We start from the raw sequence: 14,302 nt of genomic DNA, 5'->3' as shown, positions 1-14,302 counted from the left end.
ATTACCTAAACATTGTGGATGTTTTCATTCTGAGATTTACTGTTTCCATACCTTTCTATGTCCTATCTTGGGGGCCTTTGCCCTGTTGACCTAATCTTGTTTACCTTATCTTGGATGTGTTCATCTTGTGGCTATTTCTTTATGCCTTGTTAACCCATTGGTGCAAGTTCAGGGAATTCCTAAGCTTATTCCCCACAAAATCCCATGAAAGACATCTTCATCCTTTATATTCTGTGTGGTCTCCTGTCTCTACACTGAAGATGGAAGAGTGCTACCATGTGGAAGGAAGTGGGCTCAAGAATTGCTGTGCAGAGGGGCGCGTGGGTGGCTCAGTCAGTTAAGCGTCCAACTTTGGCTCAGGTCATGATCTCATGGTTGGTGAGTTTGAGCCCCACATAGGACTCTGTGCTGACAACTCAGGGCCTGGAGCATGCTTCAGATTCTGTGTTTCCCATCCCCGCCCCCCCCCCCCCCCATGCTCTTGCTCTGTCTTTGTCTTCAAAAAGGAATAAATGTTAAAAAAATTTTAAGAAAAATTGCCTTTGCTAGCAGTCTGACTTTTGTAAGGAAGAAAAAAACCTCTGTGCTGTTTGTAACTCACATATGCTAGACATCTCAGCTAACACGGGCTATGAATATGACCGTTTGAAAAGTGCAAGTTGGTATGTATCAGAAAAGCCATATGGGAGGAACTGGCAGTATCCTGAATGACCATTAGCTATTAACCACAACTCTTTTGATTATTGCCAAGTAAATAATAGGATTTGTCTCCTGTTTCTTTTTGATTATATTATATACCTTTTGTAGTACTAGAAGTGTTCAGGATATCTCAGTACTTTGTACCAGGAATCACATGCTGCTGATTAGTCCCATTCATACTGATTGGATAATATGGTTAATGTAGTATCTTCCTTGTTTCCACAAAACTCATTTTATCCTTTAATATCTTGTGAGATGATACATTCAGGCTATACAAATATCCTCTTAGTTTCACTCATTAATTTAAGCATTTATTTCTGATGTTGCCCAAATCAATTATTACTATAGTTGCAAAAACATGAAATTTTTTCACCATTATTCCTCTGCATATCATGGTATGGAAATTTTTGTTTTTTTACAATTTTTTATTTATGTCTGTATACTCAGATTCTTCATTTGGTAAATTATAATCTTTAACTCTTGTTACTGACATATTTATTTATTTTATGATCAAATTATCTGAGATAAGGCCAGCAGAATTTCATTCAAATTAGCTCTTGTGTCCTTTGATATGTTTTTAATGTCATTTTGCTTTTTCAAACCACTCTTTTACTCCTTTTGATCATGATAATGTTTAAGCTGTCTTTGTAATAGTTTACATTATATATAGGCCAAGTCCTTTATTCATTTTATCCACCCAAATCTTAAGGTTTTCTAAAATACTTAGAATTTTAAGCCACCTTTAAACAGATTTTAGAATTCTGATTGGAATAGCATTTAATTTCATGTCAGGTACCCACTAGACATAACCAAGTCAACCAGTTGGCTTAGTTTTCCTGACAAACCCAGAAACACAGTCCTAATGATATGAGGTCAGGTCTTTCCTGCTTTTCCTTTTTGTGAGCACATGTCCAGAGGATGCTCCCCAACACCACTTCATGCACTAGAGAATGTTATCAGCCCTAAGCATTAATGATTCTTCATACCATATAGATCTTTTTTTAAGTTTTTTTTTTTAAAGTGTTTATTTTTTAGAGCATGAGCAGGGGAGGTGCAGAGAGAGAGAGGGAGATACAGAATTGGAAGCAGGCTCCAGTCTCCGAACTGTCAGCGGAGAGCCTGATGCAGGACTCCAACCCACAGATCATGAGATCATGACCTGAGCCAAAGTCAGACACTTAACTGACTGAGCCACCCATGTGCCCCCATATGGATCTCTTTTTTTTTTTTCCCTGTCTCTATAAATTGTTCCAACAAATGGTACATTCACCTGGGGATCCTGGTGAGATTAAATTTTGTTTATCTGCTTTTATATCATTTTCTTAGTACTGTAGGCACATAAACCTATTTACAGGTTTTTGCACTGTTGAATGCAATGATATGCTTGAAGAGCATTCTCAGCTTTTCAGTGCTCACCCAGGTCACCATTTCCATGTGTGCCTGGTTGAATTACTACGAATTTCCTGCCTGTTAAATTGACTGTAGGTAACCAGGACACCAGGCAACCCAGCTATATAACCCACCTAGAAGGAAGGAATCTGGGGTGTGTTGCCAAGGTAGATGGCAGCCGCTTCTTTTTCAGGCTTAGGCTCCTCTGCTAGAATCTTGAATGGGAGGCCACGGTGAGTACATCTTCAGTATAAGGTAAGTAGGTGAATTGCAAATATATATGTGAAACTACTTATATGTGGTTAGCACCAACATGCTTTAGAAAGCTCAAAACAAGCATTGAAGACCTGTTCTCTGTGTGTCAGTGTGTGTTAAGGATGCAGGCAATGATGCCAAGGATCTGTTTGCAAATAAACGTGGATCCTTGGCCTAGGGTTGATGTGAATATATGCAGGCTAAAGTTCCATGAGGTTTAGCAGATACTATCTTTTGGTTGAGAGCTAAACAATGGTATCAGATGTGTAGTACTGAGAGATGTAGGCATTTGGGGCCATACATTGTTGAGGATCACCTTGAGCATTCAGTGAAAATCATGTCTGAGGAGTTGGACTATATCCTAGAACAGCCTCAACAAACAGGTCTATGGGTCAAATCTGGTTCGATTGCCTGTTTTGTACAACTTACAGGCTAAGAATGGTTTTATATTATTACATAATGCAAAAAAAATTAAATGGATTTTTTTACAGGTGAAATGATGTTAAAAATTGTTTTTTTATTTTAAAGTTTTATTGAAAAACATCTTAATTTGCTTGTCTGGCTACTTTCTTTCACACTACAACAGCAGTTTAATAGTTGCAGCATAGAGACTTTCATTGTGGCACTTGGGTTGCTTCACATTGCTGCTCAAAGTATTAGAAATCCCAGCATTGCGGTTATAACCTGGCAGCATTTTGTGTTTCACTTTAAGTGACATATTGCAAAATTTTAAAAAGTTACTGGTGAATATGTCAAAATAAAAGATGAAAAATTGACTTTTAAAGTACAGTGGGATGTAGGTTTTGTTGAACTGGTTGTCAGTGCTTTTAGAAATGAAAGTGGTGACATTCTAGATGTGTTCAAAGTGTACTATGTGCATACGTAGTACATAGGCATAGGCATTATACAAAGCCCTCATCAGAATAATCCCATCTCACAGGTAAGCAATTGTCATGAAAGTTAGAAGATTTTAAACAGAGCATTTCATTGCCTAATTCTCATGGTAAAGAAGAAAAAGTGGTTGCTGTTAAACCAAGTTTTTAATAGCTTGGTTATTAGCCAGGAAAGGGAAACTTCAGTAATGATGAATTAATTAGATTGTATGTGATTGCAGCAGTTGAATTTGCAAATCCAGAGAAAAACTTAAGATTCTTAAGATTCTCTTTTGGTGATGATACATGCCTTAAGAGTTGAGGACAGTGGGAGCAACATTAACAGTAAAGAAACATCAGATATTTTAGGTGCCTTTCCTTGGCTGTTGGTGAACCAACAGTTGATTACCAGTACTGCTCTGTTGCTGTTTATTCAAGGTATCGCTTTAACTCTGAAGAATTAACCTCTATGAACAGTCTGTATAGAACAAAAACAGTTGAAAATATTTTAAAACAAGTTGTGAAAACACTCAACCTGAACTGGAATCTGCCAGGATGAGTAACAACTGATGGTGGTAAAAATATGTGAAGAGCAGGAAAAGGTGTAGTTGGGGAAGTTTCCTTTAAAAAAAATTATGTTTATTTGGTTTTGAGAGACAGAGTGCAAGCCCGGGAGGCAGACAGAGAGGGAGACAGTATCTGAAGCAGGCTCCAGTCTCCGAGCTGTCAGCACAGAGCCCGTCATGGGGCTTGAATTCAACAAACCATGAGATCATAACCTGAACTGAAGTCAGACTGAGCCACTCAGGTGCCTCACCTCTTTTTTTTTTTTTTTTAAGTTTATTTATTTTTGAGAGAGAGGGGGAAGGGCAGAGGGAGAGAGAATCCCAAGCAGGTTCTGTATTACCAGTGCAGAGCCTGATGTGGTGCTCTATCCCATGTACCATGAGATCATGACCTGAGCTGAAATCCAGTCAGATGCTTAACTGAGTCACCCGGGTGCCCCAGAAACCTTATTCATTTCTATTCATCAAAAGGTACATTGCCAAAAGTATTTTAATATGTCAAGTTAATGAATTGTGTGAACAGTAAAACTTCACTTAATCTCATGCACTTAATGAGATCCATGAATTTTTTTCAGAACTAGAAGCTGAATATTTTGACTTGAACTACCACCACAGATTGCCAATGATTTAGTAGCAGTAAATACTGTGAATTTTTTTTGAGCTCATATCCATGATTAAAATTTTTCTGAACAAGAAAAATGGCCCTTAGCACTGTTAATAGACTGTGCATATTTTTGCAAATTAGCTTTTGCCACAGACTTGATTTCTCTGGATTTAAGTTAGAAGGTAAAACAATACTTCTGTGTGAAGTACTGTGGTAGTCATTTCAACGAGTCATAAATAATATCCAAATACTATATACTGTGTAGTCAACAGATAAGATCTCCATTCCCACATTTTCCAGAATCAAACTATTCTAATAGCATTTTTTTTTACTTTAATGCAAGTATGAAGAAAATTTCCTTACTTAAAAATGTATTCAGTTCTTGGGGCTCCTGGGTGGCTCAGTGGGTTAAGTGTCCAACTTTCGCTCTGGTCATGGTGTCACTGTCCGTGGGCTCAAGCCCTGCATCAGACTCTGTGCTGACAGCTGAGAGCCTGGAGCCTGCTTTGGATTCTGTGTCTCCCTCTCTCTCTGCCCCTCTCCTGCTTATGCTCTGTCTCTCTCTCTCAAAAATTAATAAACATTTAAAAAAATTTATTCAGTTCTGTATATTTGAGGAACTGCTATCTAATACTGGAAGTGATTATTCTGCAATATAATAACCTCTTGAGAGGCAAATATCTAGAGAAATCTCAAACAATTCTGTAATACTTTTCCTAGTAATAAATATGCTCAGTCAAAAGCAGTACTCAGTATTTGTTTGTATGTATCTGTGTGGACAGACTGTTTTAAAGATGAAATATATAAAATCTCATTACAGATCGGCATTAAGTGAACATTTGCAATTTTGATAGAACAGTAACTTTGAACTCTAATCTTAGAATTTAATTCTCATTCTTAGACCTGTGTTGCATAAAGTTGTACTTATTTTTAAACTTAGAATTTCATGACTATCAATTTTGGCTAAATTTTTTCTCACTAAGGATCTGTGTAATAGCCTTCACTTTGGCTCTTCACAACATCTAAAATATGTATTATTTGACTCCTTGCAGAAAAGAAAAATGCTCAGATACTACCCTAGTGAAAGGAACTGAAGTCAGAATTAAGTGTTGTAGACCATAATATAATTAATGTGTTCTAGACCACACTAGACATAATGATACAGAAGTAACAGGTCTGACAGATCCAGTTGGGTTCACTGGTAGTCAAATTGCTGGCCTGAACAAAACTCAAATGTTATATATTGGAAGTCAGCATAATCCAGTGGAGTGAGTTGAATAGTGTCTCCCCAAATTTGATGTCCATTCAGAACCTTAGTGGAAATAGAGTCTATGGGTGTAATTAAGGTAAGGTTTGAGATGAGATTATATTGGATTAGGTTGAATCCTAAATCCTCATGAGAAACAGACCAGGACATGCCAGGACACAGAAGACAGGAAGAGAGAGGCAGTGATGTGTCTGCAAGTGGAGGAGTACTGGCATCCACCAGAAGCTAGAAGAAGAAAGGAAGGATCCTATAATCTTGAGTGTGGCCATGCTGACACCTTGATTTTTAAATTTCTGTTTTAGGCCACAAAGTTTGTGGTAATTTGTTAAAGTAGCCCTAGGAAGTTACCACATCTACAGTCTCCATGACATTTTATGTAAAGTGTTTAGCCTAAGTCAGTAATTTCCTGACATGCATGATGTGACCCAAAAAGAAGAGAAATAAGTGCTACTAAAAATGGTCTGAATTGACCCAGATGTTGTAATTACAAGACATGGATTTTGAAGCTGCTTGTCTAATATGTTTGAAGGTTCAAAGGAGAAAAATGAGGGAGCAGGTGGGCGCCTCATCAGAGAAGGCAAGTATAAAAATAAAAAGAAATTCTAGAACTGAAAAAGTATGTGTAATGTTAAGCCAGGGGTGAGTTTAATAATATAGTGCAGATTATAGATGTATATCAGCAGTTATGAATTGAAAATTTGAAAGAAAATTGTTTTAAAACATTTAAACAAGGCCTTAGTTATCTTTGGAAAATATCAACTGATCCAACATGTAACTGAGTGAAAAGGAGAGTTACAAAATATTTCATGTGACAGGCAAATTATTTGAAGAAATAGTGGTTGAATATGTGCAAAATTTGGTGAAAAATACCTTACACATTAAAGAGAATTTCAGCAAACCCAAATAAGTCTAATAAGCAAACTATACCAGTACCCTGATAAAGATAAAATCATAAGAGATTCCAAAAAAGGTAGTAAACAGGTATGGACAACCACATAAGTGACCACAGACAGCAGAAATGGTGGAGGCCAGAACATAAAATGACCTTTTGAAGTGATGGGGGCTCGATTCAAAATTCTATGCCATATAATTCAAAAGAGGCTGAAAGTTGAGAGTTCACTACTTGAAGACCTTGTTCTAGAAATAGCCATTTGCCTCCCAAGATCAGTGGTAAGGAGTTTGGTTGTCACAACTCAAAGTGCCTGGACTCTAGTGTAGGAAGGCCTAGGGTGCTTCTAAACCTCTTACACTGCACAGGACAGTCTGCCACTACACCAATATAGCAGTAGTTCCGGGGTAGTTCCGGGGTTCAGGGCTGGTCTAGAGGAATTGTCCCAGAACATGCAATGACGGTAAAACGTGGAGCTTTCCACTGCCTGCTTCTAGATTTATGTTGAAATAGTGCAGGCAGCCCCCTGCTAGGAGTTAAGCTGCACAAAATTATAAGGGGCTTAGACCCCAGTGTTAAGTAAACATTCAGTTACTTCTATGAGGTCTTAAGTGCTCCATGAATTACAGGAATTTTAAATGCTCAAACGGAAAAAAGGGCAATGAATAATCCTAGGAAATGCAAACAGTGCTCTTGGGATTTAGGTTTAGGCACCAGCTGAATCGGAAACAGGGAGTCAGGATCTTGGCATTGGCTCAGAAAATGTGGTTGGATTTTTCAGATTAGTTGCACTCAAGAAATTTCTCTTTTCCCAAGATACACCCCTCCACCCCCAGAGCTCTGCCAAGTAGGAGTCAGGATGGCAGCCACTGTGGTTCTTGAAGACGAAGGGAAGGACTCCAGGTACTAGTCCTCTCCTCCGTGGCTCCCAAAGTCGGGAGATGTGGGCAGGCCTCCCTTGCACACCCTCAATGGACGGTCTTGTTACTCTCTACAGACCCCAGGAAGGAGGTGGCCCTGAAGGACACTGGCTCGTGTGCAGTGAGCGCCTTGGCACAGGAGGGACTCAAGTTCTCTCTGCCTTTGGGTCAGGCTATGACCCCCACCGAAGGGCTCAGGCCCGAGGGAGTGGGGTAGGGGTGCTTATCAAGTAGGGGTCGCGGACAGCAGGAGCTGCGGGGTGCGGGGGGGGCTCTTGTAAGCGCGGCCGCAGTGGCCGCGGGCCTGCGTTTAACCGGGTGCGTGTGGAGCCGCCTGCTGGTCTGGTCAGACCAGGCCGGACCGCAAACAAGCCGCGCCCCCTGGTTCTCTGCGCCAGGGGTACTGGCGTTCGACGTCCAACTCCGGAAGTCCGCTGGGCCCAGCCCGTGAAGAAGGGTTGCAGTCAGAAACTCAGGGATACTAGGGAGAGACTTTGCTGTGGGCCCCGCCTCCCACACGAACGCGGTGCGCAGCGGCCAAGGTGTCAAGGGGACAGCACGGCCCGGCCTCTGAGAACTATGCCCGGTGAATACCCCGGGGCGGGCCCTGCGCCACGACTGTCCACATGTGACCTTTTTCTCCTTAGGGGTACGATTTATGGAGTGAAGGAGCGCCGCTTCCTCCCAGGCTCCGCAGCCCCGCTCAGGCCAGGAGCCCAGGAGGCGTCTCTGTGGGCCAGCGGCGCCCTGGCCTTCGTTTGGCCCTCCGGGTCTCCGTCCCAGCACAGCGGTTGGCGCGAGTTGGGGACGGCCGCGGGCGTGACACTCGTCAGCACGAACCGCGAGCACAGCGCGAGGAGCATTTCAATCTAAGGCCCCCGAGGATAGGCCGGACTTAAGGGCTGTGCCAACTGGAGGGGCTGTGAGTCTGTGAAAGCCCCCGGGAGGCTGAGCATGTATAATCCGTTAAAATGAGTTCACTTATGAGCTAAAGAGGTAGGAGATTTCATACTGCTCCTTGACCTAAAAATTCTAAATCTTGTTACTTTGACCCACACGTGTCTATATGTTATATAAACTAAAGAGAGGAACGGTGAGAAAATTGTCCGGTTGATTCCTCTCCAACATTTCCGCCCTCCCCTCATGCCTCTTCAAATAAAAACATACACATGCAGAGCCTTAGAGTTTTTACTGATGGATTATTGGGGCAATTCTTTGAATTGACTGTGAAATCCATTAATAGGGCCCATTAGCTTTTTTTTTTTTAACTTAAAGCCTTTATTTTCAAATAATTGTAGATTCACAGGCAAAGTTAGTACAGAAAGGACCTTGTATACTTCATCCAGATTCCTTAAATGGCAACATTGTACATAATTATGGCACAGTATGAAAACCAGGAAAATGACATTGGCATAATTCTAACAGGCTACATGCTTTAGATTTCAAGTTATTACACTATGTGGGTTTTTTTTTTCCATTTAAAAATTTTTATCACTTTATTGAGATATAATTGACATATAACATGTAATTAGTTTCATGTGTACGATATAATTAAATGTATATATTTTGAAATCACATTAAGTCTAGTTAACATCACCACATAGTTACAATTATTTTCATGATGTGAACATTCAAGGTCTACTCACAGCAACTTTCAAATATACAGTACAGTATTATTAGACACTACACAACACTATGCAATTAATTTATAATTTATTTTTACCTTATGACCCCCTTCACTCATTTTTCCTATCCCCCAACCCCAGCCTCAGGCAACCACCAATCTATTCTCTGTATCTATAAGCTTGGGTTTAAAAAAACTTTGTTTCAGATTCCATATATAAGAGACTATACTTGTTTTCCTCTGAGGTTTTTCACTTAGCATAATGCCTCTGGGTCCATCCATAGTTTTGTAAATAGCAAGCTTGTTTTATGTATGAATAAAATTCCATTGTGTGTCTGTCTGCATCTGTGTATCTATATACATACCATAGTTTTTTTTTGTTTGTTTGTTTTCATAGTTTCTTTATTCATCCATGGATGGACACTAAGGTTGTTTCTGTATTTTGGCTATTTTAAATAATGCTGCAGTGAACATGGGGTTCATATACCTTTTTGAGTTATTGCTTTGTTTTCTTTGGATAAATATACAAGAATGGAATTGCTGGATCATACAGTGGTTCTATTTTTAATTTTTTTGAGGAACTTCCAAAATGGCTGCATCAATTTACATTCCTGCCAGCAGTGCATCAAAGGTTCCCTTTTACCACTTCCTTGCCACCACTTGTTATTTTTTATCTTTTTGATAATGCCATTCTAACAGGTGTGAAGAAGTATCTCGTGGTTTTGATTTGCATTTCTCTGATGATTAACGGTGTTGAACATCTTTTCATGTATCTATTGGCCCTCTGTAAGTCTACCTTGGAAAAAATGTCTTTTCAGATCTTCTACCCATTTTTAAATTGGATTATTTGTTTTTTTTTTTAATGAATTGTGTGTGATCTTTACATATTTTAGATATTAGTCCCATACTAGATATATGATTTGCAAATATTTTCTCCCATTCAGCAGGTGTCTTTTCATTTTGTTGATGATTTTCTTTGCTGTGCAAAGCTTTTTTAGTTTAATGTAGTTCCATTTATTTATTTTTACTTTTGTTGCTTTTGCTTTTGGTGTCAGATTTAAAAAATCATTCCCAGGGAGCTTATTGTTTATGGAGTTTTTGTTGTTGTTTGTTTGTTTTAGGGGTTATATGGTTTCAAGTCTTTAATCCATTTTGAATTAATTTTTGTGTATGGCCTAAGATAGTGGTTCAATTTCATTCTTTTGTATGTGACTGTCCAGTTTTTCTAACACCATTTAGATGAAAGACTCTGCTGTACACTCTCATTGTATATTCTTGTCTCTGTTGTTGTAAATTAATTGACCACATATACATGGGTTTATTTCTGTGTTCTCTATTCTTTCCCATAGATCTATACATCAGTTTTTATGCCAACACTATACTGCTTTAATTACCTTAGCTTTGTAATATAGTTTGAAATCTGGAAGTGTGATACCTCCAGCTTTGTTCCTCTTTCTCAAAATTGCTTTGGCTTTTGGGACCTCTTTTGTTTTCATACAAATTTAGGATCATTCTAATTTTGTAAAATGTGGCATTGGAGTTTTTATAGGGTTTATAATAAATCTATAGATTGTTTTGGTATTGACATTTTAACAATAGTGATTCTTCCAATTCATGAGCACAGAATATCTTTCTATTTATTTGTGTCTTTAATTTCTTTCATTAATGTCTTATAGTTTTCAATGTACATGACTTTCACCTTCTTCATTAAATTGATTCCTAGGTTTTTAAATTCTTTTTGATGTAATTGTATATGGAATTATTTTCTTAATTTTTCTGGTACTTTGTTATTAGTTTTATGTATTGATTTTATGTACTGTAACTTTACTGAATTTTAATATTGGTTCTGTTAAAGAAGAGACAACAGACCCAAAATGGAGATATTTGTGCTAAGTCCCATGTCACCAAACCAACACTTAATACCTAACTTACTTACAGTTTCAGCATCTCCCAGGAAAGGGATCTTAAACCAGTTAATTTAGAATTCCCAGGTCAGCACTAGTGAGGTAATTTGGCTGAGAGACCCTTGCAGTCCTCTAAAGGAAAGTGATAGACCCTCCCTGTCCCCTAAAGGAAAGTCATCAAAACCAATCTGCTTTTGTTAGTATAACTTACTTCTCCTGATCCTTTCTGCCTATAAAAGTCTCATTTTGTACAGTTCCTCAGAGCTCTTTTTGTCTGGTATGTGGGATGCTGTCTGATTCATGAATCAGTGAATAAAGCCAATTAGATCTTTAAAATTAACTCACTTGAATTTTTTGAAATATTTTTAAGGGTTTTTGTTGTTGGCACTTTTAGATTTTTCTACATATAGTATGTCATTTGCAAATAGTGACATTTTTACTTCTAGTTTGAATGCTTTGTTTCTCTGTCTTGTCTAATTGCTGTGGCTAGGACTTCAACAGTTAGTTGAATACAAGTGGTGAGAGATGGCATCCTTTTCTTGTTCTTATTTTAGAGGGAAAATTTTCAGCTTTTCACTATTGAGTATTATGTTAGCTGTGAGACTGACATATATGGCCATTTTTATCTTGTGGTATATTTGCTCTATACCCACTTGGTTGAGAGTTTCTATCATAAATGGATGTTGTGTTTTGTCACATGAGTTATCTACATCTGTTGAAATTATCATATGATATTTATCCTTAATTTTGTTAATGTGGTTTATCACATTGATTTGTGGATGTTGAACCATCCTTGCCTCCCTGGAGTAAATCCTACTTAATCATGGTGTATAATCTTTTTAATGTATTGTTGAATTCACTTTGCTAATGTTTTGTTGAGGATTTTTGCATGTATTTTCATGTAAAATGAAAATTTTATAAATTCATGTATTTTCATGTAAAATGAAAATTGTATAAATGGTTTGCAAATGTTTTCTCTCAGTCTGTGGCTTATATTTTCATTCTCTTGCCATTGCCTTTCACAGAGTAAATGTTTTATTTTGATGTTCAACTTCTCAGTTTTGTCTTATTGATCATGATTTTGTTGTCATGACTAAGAACTTTTTGCATAACTCTAGTTAGAATATTTCCCATATTTCCTCCTACAATTTTGTATTTTCACATTTCATATTGAAATTGTGTGTGTACTGCATATATTATATAATTTTTTGTGTTGATCTCCTAACCCGCAACTTCAATTGATTTATTCTAGGAAGTGTGTGTGTGTGTGTGTGTGTGTGTGTGTGTGTGTGTGTGCATATGTGTGTGTGTGTGTGTGTCCCTTGAGATTTTCTACATTTATAGACAATTATGTCATATGTAATTATGTATTCACTAATATTTTCCTTTTCTTATTTATATGCTGTTTATTTATTTTTTTCTTACCTTGTTGTGCTAGCTAGCCTTCCAGTACTATGTTGAATAAGAGTGATGAAAGTGGACATCTTGGCCTTTGTCCTAATTTTATGAGGAAGCATTCAGTCTTTCATGATTAAGTATAATGTTAATTATATTTTTTCAATAGATATCTTTATCAGGTTGGTGACATTTTCTATTCCTAGCTTGCTGAGGTTTTTCTTTTTAATTATAAAATGGCATTGAATTTTGTCAAATGATTTTTTTGCATTGATGTGATGTCATGTCGTTTTTCTTTTAAGCTAAGTATAGTGGATTACATTAATTTATTTTCAAATTTTGAATGAGCCTGTCATTACTGTCATAAACTTCACTTTGATGTGATGTATATTTGTTTATATATATTACTAGATTTGATTTGCTACTATGTTTTTGAGAGCTTTTGAATATAAATTTATGAGAGATATAAATCTTTAATTTTTTTTTAATGTTTATTTTTGAGAGAAAGAGAGAGAGAGACAAAGCATGAGCAGGGGAGGGGCAGAGAGAGAAGGAGACACAGAATCCAAAGCAGGCTCCAGGCTCTGAGCTGTCAGCACAGAGCCCAATGCGGGGCTCGAACCCATGAACCATGAGATCATGACCTGAGCTGAAGATGGATGTATAACCAACTGAGCTACCCAGGCACCCCATAAATCTTAGTATCTTTGTTGTGTTTTCATGTAAGTAATACTAGACTCATAAAATGTGTTGTGTTTCTATTCTATTTTTTGGAAGAGTTTGTGTAGAATTGGTGTTAATTCATTGAATATAGAATTTCCACTGCAATCAACTGGGCTTGAGCATTTCTTTTCTGAAATGCTTTTTACTATGAATTCTACGTATTTAATAGTTATAGAAAAGTTTAGGTTATCTGTTTTATCTTGAATGACATTTGGTAATTTTTGGCTTTGATGGAATGACCTAACTTCAGTTTCACCTAAGTTGTCAAATTAACATGCAGAGAATTGTTTCTGGTGTTTCCTGACTATCCTTTACTAATCCTGACTATCCTTGAGTATCTGTGTGTAGTGATATCTTTTTCATTCCTGAATTTGGTATTTTGTATTTTTTCCAGTCATAGTAAAGTTTTTTTCAATTTTAGTTTTTCTTTTTTTGAAAAATTGTTTAATGTTTATTTTTTGAGAGAGAGAGACAGAGTGTGAGCAGGAGAGGGTCAGAGAGAGGGAGACACAGAATCGGAAGCAGGCTCCAGGCTCTGAGTTGTCAGCACAGAACTCATCATGGGGCTCCAACTCACCAACTGAGCTGTGAAATCATGACCTGAGCCGAAGTTGGACACTCAACTGACTGAGCCACCCAGGCACCTCTGATCTTTTCTTTTTTAAAGTTTATTTATTTTGAGAGAGAGAGAGGGAGAGAGAGAGAGAGAACGAAAGCGAGTGTGAGCAGGGGAAGAGCAGAGACAGGGAGAGAGAGAATCCCAAGTAGCCTCTGGCGGTCAGTGCAGAGCCCTATGTGGGGGTTGATCCCATGAAGCATGAGATCATGGCCTGAGCCAAAATCAAGGGTCAGACACTCAAGTGACTGAGTCACCCAGGCACCCCTCAATTTTATTGATCTTTTCAAAGGATCAACTTTAGTTTTCATGGTTTTTTTTTTCCTATTATTTTTCTATTTTCAGTATCATTTAATCTTGCTCTTATGTCTTTGCTTCTACTTGGCTTTGGATTTTTTATTCTGTTTTTCTGTTTATTTTCTGGGATAAAAGTTTACACTATTGATTTAAACCTTTTTTTTTAAATTCAAGTATAATTAACTTACTGTGTTATATTAGTTTCATATGTACAATAATGATTCAACAATTCCATACATTACTCCGTGCTCATCACGATAAATGTATTCTTAATCCTCTTCA

General features: G+C 37.7%; 1 protein-coding gene across 3 annotated transcripts in view; it reads left to right on the top strand.

Annotated features, from left to right (window-relative positions):
• The window catches only part of LOC121014167 (zinc finger protein 510-like), an 82,449-nt gene extending 73,812 nt beyond the window's left edge, over positions 1-8,637 (top strand). The window contains exons 6-7 of one of the 3 annotated variants that reach the window (XR_005783066.1): positions 7,323-7,444; positions 7,539-8,637. Coding sequence is in view for 2 of the 3 variants with exons in the window: in XM_040450200.1 (XP_040306134.1) it covers positions 2,282-2,325 (44 nt within the window). In the remaining variant the exon portion in view is untranslated. Of the gene's footprint in view, positions 1-2,281; positions 3,311-7,322 lie in introns of those variants that run through there. The other 2 variants (XM_040450201.1, XM_040450200.1) reach the window with 2 other exon arrangements.
• The last annotated feature ends 5,665 nt before the right edge of the window (positions 8,638-14,302 follow it).

Source organism: Herpailurus yagouaroundi, unplaced genomic scaffold (assembly GCF_014898765.1).
Source record: "Herpailurus yagouaroundi ecotype Mexico unplaced genomic scaffold, PumYag 201, whole genome shotgun sequence".
Classification (NCBI taxonomy): Eukaryota; Metazoa; Chordata; class Mammalia; order Carnivora; family Felidae; genus Herpailurus; species Herpailurus yagouaroundi.
Note: the sequence above shows the minus strand (reverse complement) of the source record. Positions and strands in the feature narration are given on the sequence as shown.